The 9157-nt window shown below is 28.9% G+C and overlaps 1 protein-coding gene across 1 annotated transcript in view; it reads right to left on the bottom strand.

Moving 5' to 3' along the window:
- vih (ubiquitin conjugating enzyme vih) overlaps positions 1-9157 on the bottom strand; it is a 13361-nt gene that overhangs the window by 2868 nt on the left and 1336 nt on the right. Inside the window, exons 2-5 of the mRNA XM_014438818.3 lie at positions 7373-7400; positions 4101-4187; positions 2458-2526; positions 420-555 (exon numbers count right to left, since the gene is read on the bottom strand). Coding sequence (XP_014294304.1) covers positions 420-555; positions 2458-2526; positions 4101-4187; positions 7373-7400 — 320 coding nt within the window. The remainder of the gene's footprint in view (positions 1-419; positions 556-2457; positions 2527-4100; positions 4188-7372; positions 7401-9157) is intronic.

Here is a 9157-nt window from a genome sequence, read left to right as displayed (position 1 = left end):
TATGGTTTTGTTTATTTATGTTGTTCTTTGCTGACCGCACCCCCCGACAAACTTCTTCAAGCATTAATCTACGGTCAACTATCTACACCTCATCTTTAATTTTAATTGTTCACTAGTATCCCAAAAGTGATAAAATATTATAAATTTAAATATTACAATAAATATGTGTATACACATTCAGACTTTTTAAAACTAAATTTTAAAGGGAGTCTTGATTATGAATTTACATTTATATTAAGTAAACTGAATGATTTTTTAATTTATTTTTGAAACAAAACAGATAAATATAGAAACTACCTTATCAAGAATCAAATATTATAATAAATACTATAACAATATCATATCACATGTATATGTATGTATTGAACAAATTGTAAGAATATCTCCACATTATAAATATAAATATTTTCAGTACTTACCACCTAAAAGTGATTGAATCGAAATAAGGATGGTTGAAATATCATAGAGGGCAGACCACTTCTCTTTCAAGATATCCAAGCATATATTGCCTTGGAGGTCCACATTAGGATGGAAGCACTTGGAGGTGAACCTTACCTAACAAAAAAAAAAAAAAAAAATTACTTCTCAATCAAATTACAGTTAATATTTACAAGTTTAAAAACAACTTATATAGTTAACATAAGAAATCATTGAGTGTTCAACTCGAGATATAATAAAATGTGCATTCCAACTACAGATGTCTACTAAGGACGATGCTGTAACCAAGTAATCTCCAATGTTTTCATCACACATCCTATCCTCATGATCATTGAGTAGATTTAATAAATACATCTGATTTACACTTTAGTTAGCTAACTAATGAAGCTAGTAATTCTCGAAGCTTTTCTTTTTTTCCCATCTAATCTTATATATATCTGGTTTATCCATCTTCACATTTAGAGCAAGTCTATTATGGTCTTAGCATACATCAAAATAGACTTGAAGATTTTATTTTAACTGTAAGTCTAAGTTACCTAAAATAGAGGAGGAAATGAGTGGTTATCTTATTTATTTTATTAAACAAGGTTTGAATTAATGAGTGCAATTTAAACTTGTTAACATTAAAGTATCTAGACATTACAAGAGAAAGAATTTCAGTATACTGAAAAACTTGGTTAAAGCCTACATTGGGATGTAAGGGGATGGATACTGAACTAGTAAGGAATGGACAAATACGTTATCTACTCATTACATTGGCCAGCCTTCCTATTGTAACTTCAACTGAGGATTTTTACCTCAGCAGTACATTTGTTTTAATTTTTCAACACAAAATGGTGCCTCCTGTGAGTGAGGTTTCTATTACAACATTGGTTGAGTTTCTTTAACTCAGCCCTTAAATTTCTCATTTAATGATTTTTATAACACAGCTAGAAACTGAATGCACATTATCACTTTTGATGTTCATTGATTAATTTTTTAAATCCAGCAATATTTTATTATGCCTCAAGTTACAATTTAAAATTACCAGCCTTGAAATATAAACATATCAAGTAATACTGATGGATTAGATGCAGAGGTCACATGCTAATATCAGAAGTGGGCAGTCACCACGAGATTTAGTTCAGTAAGAACACCAGAAGCAGCTTATCGGGAAGCATGGATGTGCTTCATTGGAAAGGTTAAAGGTGAATTTTTTTATTTTATTTTTACACCACAATGAATAGAACATATTAGATGCTACACATTTGAGTATATAATCTGATCCTAACATTGAAATGATAAGAGGGAGATAAATGAAAATTAAATAAAAACTTTTTAGAATTGTAAATTATAAAACTTCAAAAAATTTAAGTACTCAGATCATTAAATATAAGATTATTGAATTATAGTTAGGTATGCAACCAACTAGTTTTCATAGCACATCCCCAAGTAATATTCCCCTTCTTTAATTCTTTACATCTAAACTCATGAAAACAATTATGATAAATCCCGAATACTAGTTTACACTTAAGTACACAAACTAATCAAACTTTATATATATATATATATGTGTATTTTCTTTTGTCTATCCTGGTTAACCTATCTTTTCATGTGGAAAAACAGATGTTTATAGCAATTCTTCATCTACTTTAAGTTTATTTCAGTATGTTATGGATTATAATGATTCTCAGTTCCTGGATACTTGCTAGTACACTGGTCGCTATCTCCCCTATCCTCACCTACAATCAAGTCTTACTCCGTAAGGACTCTTTTAGTATTCCCTCCTTGTAATTTTCTTTCCCTCTATCCCAATAAGATATCCTGTCACTTCAATCTCTGTATCTAACCGAACAACAAAATACTCTAACCACCACACCACACAGTTTATGCAACTCAGCATTCTTTCTTTTCTGTGATACATCATTTTTATAGATGAAAACTTGATGAAATGTTGATTAGATGGTGTGAAAGAAGAAAATAAACAATGTAAATTAATAATAATCATAGAAAGAAACTTGGTTCAAGAAATGTACTTACCAATGGAGGTGAATATGGGTAAGAATGAGGGAACTCTACTGACAGCCTAAAAACATGACCTTCATAGACCTATAAAACAAAGAAAAAACATATTTTATTAACATAATTAATTTAATTTAAAGAAGGTTAGAATTATATATGATTAAAAACTTAATTCTTGATTTAAATAAGAAAAACAAAACAAAAAAAACTTAGGAACAGAAATATAAACTCACAAGGGGAGGGGGGATCATACGCATGTGGGAGGATCACTGATTTCAACGGTTTTTTTTTTTGATACTAGGTAGAAAAATATTATAACCCTGTTTGAGGGTTCTTGTCAATACATCCTGAGAATAAAATATTAAAACAAGAAACCCTAGAAGCTGAGAAAAAATATTTTATATAATTTCAGAAATGTTTTATATTATTGTATTCCGTCTGCCCTTCGCATGTAATCAATGGTTATAAATCAATTGATTTGTTTTGTTTTTTCATGAAGAATAAGACAAAAACATTGTTCATTGTATTAAATGAGTTAAATTAAATGTATTAAAAATTACTAAAACCAAAACATGCTTTTAATAAAATAAGCCAACAAAAAAAAAAAAAATTGTTTTCCCTGAAAAATCAAGTCAGATTTGTTATCATTATACATTCGCGAAAACAATTTTATAACAATTACCTCCTCACAATTTTATCCAATTCCAACGCTACTTTAACTATTGGAAAACTGAATATCCACTCCTCCAACCCATATAAATATCTTTTAGATTTTATTCCTTTAGAATAGAGAAAAGACAGTTTCATTAAAGAAAAACTTCTCAAATGTTTTATTTTATATCTCCGGTCCTAATTTGTTTACGTTGGTCTGGTTTGTACTATTTTATGCAGTTTAGATGGTTCTACACCACTCGTAAGTTTTGTATGGATTGAGGGAGTTGTTTTGAAATTATTAAATTTTTAATTATTTAAAAAAAAATCAAAGGCGTCCCCAGAATAAGAAAAATTTTAATAAAAAGAATTGTATTTTTTGATTATTAATAATGAATTGGATACTATGAAAAATTGTATTTGATGGTTTTTTAAGAAGTGAAATTCCAACTTTATTTCTCCATAAAATAATACTTTATCCTACTTTCCAAGGCCAGTCGGTCTAAATTATTTCAATAATGTGAATACACAAAATTATTTCAATACTTTTATTACATAGAAAAATTTTTTATTACATTAAAGGTAGTAAAAAAAAATTAAATGAATGAGAGCCTAATATAGTTTAGTTCAGTAATAACAAGCTCAATAATAATAAGTTGTATCAAATCAGAAAGAAGTAGAGTTAACATTTAGATTAAGGTAATGACACATGGAGAACTACAGAATGGTCTCATAAAGATGGAGCAAAGACATGGCTTATATATGGTGTGGTACCAGAAGCAATAGAATGTTTTTCCCAATTTATTATAAAAACAATAGACAAATAAATAGATCTTTTCCTTTTTCTCCCACTCGGTAAATGCACTTGAGCTTCAAATATTTTTCATGATTGAACATACAAGCTTTAAAACCTAGTACAGAAACATAATTTTATAATGTATTAGGGTAACAAAAATTATCAATTTATTTTTAAATAAAATAGATCATGTACTAAAATATGGGTTTCTTACCGTTCCTGCAGGTCCATTGATGGTTGCCACCCATTTGAAAAGATTTTCTCCTTCAGGGAATGCTGATACCCCCTTTTCACCTGACATCTAGAAGTAAATACCAACATCAAAGAACAAATTTAAGTATTAACAAATAAAGTTTTTATGAGATTCCTAAAACAAAATGTTACTTATTTTTAAATGATGCTTTAGTAAAAATGTATGAAGCATTGATAAAATTGATTATTCTAATAACACAGAATACACCATCTTTTTATCTAACAGCAATTACAAACTGGATGACAAAAGAACATACAGGAAATAATTTAACAGCCACAGAAGGATATAGCAGGAACATTCACCCAAAATACCTTTGGAAATGGTTTGAATTTTATTATTTGCATGCATTAAGTTATTGAAGTTAGCACCAATTCTCTTCTTGTGTTAGTAAGTACCCAAAAACCTTGACATTTCCAGACTTTTTTCAGTTTTTCACTGAAACTCCTAAATAAGTCATTTCTAGGAAAATATTATTTGTTTATAAAATAACGTACACATAAATTTTGTGTCAAATAAGCACCATGTATTTAATTATACATGTAATTATTGAAGTTGAAAGATTAAGTCTTTAAAGAACAATCATTTCTTCTTTTTTTAAATTTTGATTTTGCCAGTCTAATAGTCATAAAGTATGAAGAAGTTAATTTCTATCTGTCATCAGACCAACAAAGACAGGAAATGCCAGTCTGTAAAGCATTAGTGGAAGTAATTTTGTTCATATAAAGACCTCCAGGAAAAAAAAGGTGTTACCAATATGAGGCTTAACAAGCTGAGTGAAGCTGCATGTAGAAGTATTTTCAAAAGTATTGCATTTCATAAAAAAAAAAATTAATCCAGAGTAAGAAATTATTTTATAAATCTGTGTACTAAAATTTGTTCGAATAAGAAGGCACTCTATCAAGCACAGGAAGTGCTCACTATATGAAAGACAGTGGGTTCCTACTTAATCAAGTAATGAGGGATTAAGCAGCAAATTTTTCTTCATTACTTAATAAATATGAAAATATGCCAAAAAGTACTTGGAGAAGCGCTCAGTCATAGTATTTTATCGCTATACAGAAAATCCTATGGGGAAAAGCATTAAATCTGTAGAGCACGTTAGAAGGTACAAGTTTATTCCAGCCAACATTAAATTAAATGTTTTAATCAATCTGTCCCATTGTTTCAATTCAAAGTCAATTGTTTTGCTTTGGGTCACTGAGTAAATTAGTGTTTATCTGGGGTATTATGTTGGCACTGCAGTAGAATAAATCTCTCTTTTACATCTCTTTTCTGGAGAGTCCCTTGGATTTGTGAGGATATGTCCACAAACTCCATTCCAAACTGGTTAATAACAAAATTTTATGCCCTGGACCTAGCTTATCTAAATTTTCATCAGTCTTGATCTTTCAAAACCATTTTAATTTAGTATTAAATGGGACCATTTAATAGTAATTCACAAGAAGAAGGTTGTTCCAGACATGGAGCACTCAACTGTAACAAAAATTTGGAAAGAAAATTTGAAAAATACCCCACACCTTAACTTGAAAATTGAACATTCCAAGGTTATCTTGGAATATTGGAATAGTCCAATTGGGAGTAACTCCAAACAAGATTAGCTCTCAAAGACTGAGAATTTCAGCACTTCTACAGATTTAAAATTATTAATGCTAGACATAATATAAGTTCTACAGCCAATCATTTGGTTTGTTATGTTCACCCTTTCTGGTAATGAGCATGATTAAACAACTTGGGTTATACAATGAGAAATATATCAGATCAGGAAGCTTACCGTGCATTATTAAAACATAGTACAAAGGTGATCTACTGACTGAAATAGACACAATGCCAGAAACCATTGCTCAACAGCATGATATAATAGAGTTATTAAGTAAGGGAGGATTAAAAAAAAAAAAAAAAAAAAATGGAGCAGCAACTGTCCTGAGTACTGGAATTTGTAATCGGAAGAATTAGAAACCCTGGTTTCCATTTTCAATACAGAAGACACCATAGTGATCTTTTTGGTGATCCAATGGGGACCTAAAAGGTGCAACCTAGACCTTGCACACCAACGAAGAGGGGTCTCATGTCCACTATCACCAGAGTGAATGATCCGTTGGGATATTTAGGACCTTCGGTTTTTCAAGCAAAGACAAATTTTGCAAATAATATGGAATATAAAGTTCAATTAGATACTCCAGTACAGATTAATACATTGGAACGTAACATCCACCATTTTGTGTTCCGGTTCATCATGTATTCACCTACCCCATTCCCACTTAAAATTCTTTGCAACAATTATATTTCAAAATCTTATTTTTAATGCTGTATTTTATCCTTTTCTCTTCCCTTTATATTCCTTTCTATATTATGTATTTACACTTAATTACCATGATGGTGATCACTTTTACAACTTATCATTCATTATCTTACCAATTATTATTTTTTTCTGTTGGAAAATACTTTAGTTTTTTTAATAATTCAATGGGTCACCATTTTTTGTACTGGCAAATTTAAGGTGGTGTGCATTATCCTGCATCAAACTAAACTATTTACCAATAAATAGAGCAAATGAAACCTCTAGGAGCACTTTCATAATGTATCTTAAGAGATACTGGAGTAGTCATTATCAATCAAAATCTAAATTCCTAGTACGAGCTAGGAAATTTACTTTTATCCAAACTATAAATGAATACTTCTGGAAAGGTGGTGACTTTAGTACATTGAGCCAAGTTATGTCCACTCTGTCTTCACTGTCTGATAGGTTCAAACCAAAACAAAGCTCTTCTGAGAATGACATCACTCCATATTGCAGAACAGAAAATATTTGCTTTTCTCAATAATACCTTTTCAGAAGCTCGAATACTGTCACAAGGCACTTTGCATGAAGGTCATGCTTCACCAGTTTCCTTAATACAGTCTTATGAACTATTTAGTCCAAGGATTTAAGTTGAAAACATTTCATACCATAAAGTTTGCTATGCAGTGGATAAAGCAAAATCTTATTTGGAACTAATAAAAAAGGTAAACCAAACCACTGTATTTGCATATGGCTATATTGTATTTTAACTGCTTTTCATGTTACAAATACAAATCAAATTGTATTTTTGGAAAATTATCATTTTTCTGGAGCTCCTATATTCAGAGCACATGCATATTCGAATAATTGAAAAAAAGTGAATGAGCTTTCTGAATAAGAATAAATACCAATTTTTATTTAATTTACACTTATTTATAAGAAATAAATTACTTACCATGAGAACCATCAATTCTTTCTGCAACCTAAAAAATAAAATAAAAAAAATTAGATTGTTATTCCTTTAATGAATGTAATTAAAACTAATACTATTTTATTAAAAGCTAAACTGGTCAATTGAAACATTCGTAGACACCTAAAATATTTGTCATAAGTTTTACTCCTGATATTACATTAGTATTGTAAATCCTATCTCTAATAAACATATTTCATGCACTTTGTTTTTAATTAGAGAGGAAGTAGAGAATAGATACATCAACAAGTGTAAACATGAGTGAGAAATTATAACAGTTTATTTTTGTGAAACAAATGCTGGTAATGACAACTGATCAAACAGGGCTATAAACAAAGCACATTAAAGAGAATGAACATTTAGGTGTTTGGTCATAATACATGGTAACTGACAAAATGAAAACTTTGACAACGTTAAAATGTTTTGTCTTCAACCAGAAGACACTTAACATAAATTACTATCAACATTATTTCCTAAAGAGTCTTTGAACAATTTATCAGAAAAGTCAGTGATGACGAAAACTTCAGTATATAAAAATTTTCAATAACCATATTTTACAACTAAACACATCATTTCATGAATAAAAACAGTTATTGACTGACCACTTAATTTCTTTTTATTTATATCCATATTCTTGAAATATAATATAAAAAATATTGTGATTCAAGAAAATTGAAACATGTAGTAAAAAGCTGCACACATAGTATTTGAACTAAGAAAGTGTTAACAGATATATTTTCAGGATGCCAAACACTAAGCTTTTAACTAAAAAAGTTGAATTATTTTTTTATATACAGATTATAAATTAACAATTCCTCTCACCACACAAAAATGAGTTCAATATAGCCAATCAAATACTTATAAAACCAGAATAAATACTTTATTACAAAGCTAACATTAATGAATTAAACAGATAAAAAACCTAAAAATAAATAAATTATTAACTGTATTACTGTATGTATGAGTATTTTTATTGATACTGAGCATTGTGTTGTAAGAATGATTTATAATATAGTGAGAAGAAAAATCTAAAAACATGCACAGTAAGATAATTTAATTGAGTAAAGTAGGAAATAGAAACCAACAAATTTAAATATGTTCATTTGTTTAAAACATAGGCAACAGGTATGCATTCCATTAAAAGAATAAGAGAAAGAAATTTATTCAATCATGCTGCCCAAATACATCGGGTTGCTACATTACACAGCATACTGATCAATCCGTGATCGGACATTTATAAATTACATTTTTTTGACATGATACAATATAATAGAAAGATAACATTTTTTTTTTTCCCCCACATTATTATTTTACAATTAATATTAGTCTAGAAACTAAATACAAGCTTTTCAATTTATTCCCTTTTTTTTTTCTTTCCCCTCCATTTTACAACCCTTATTTCATTTTATCAACATATTCCCCTATATAACAAATATTAGAATATAAAAATATAAAAAACGTATGTTATAAGTGAATTTAAACTCCCTGTATTAAAACATCACAAATAGCTTTTATTAATACAAACCCAGAAATCAACAAATGGTAAAACTCAGCTTTCATAAGCAGCTTACAAATAGGCTTAAAAGATAAAATGATATTACTGTGAAATTGCCAAGACCATTCAGCTAAAATAATTTAATTTCCTCTTATTTCTCATATTCTAAAAAATAATTTAACTACTAAAAATATCATAATAAACAAATTTGAATTAAATAAAATTTCCTAGATAAGTATTCCACAATAAACCCTTATTTTTTCAAGAAGATATAT

The sequence above is a fragment of the Halyomorpha halys genome, unplaced genomic scaffold (genome assembly GCF_000696795.3).
Source record: "Halyomorpha halys isolate HHAL.00 unplaced genomic scaffold, Hhal_1.1 Scaffold68.1, whole genome shotgun sequence".
Taxonomy (NCBI): domain Eukaryota; kingdom Metazoa; phylum Arthropoda; class Insecta; order Hemiptera; family Pentatomidae; genus Halyomorpha; species Halyomorpha halys.
This window is presented reverse-complemented; position numbering and strand designations above follow the sequence as displayed.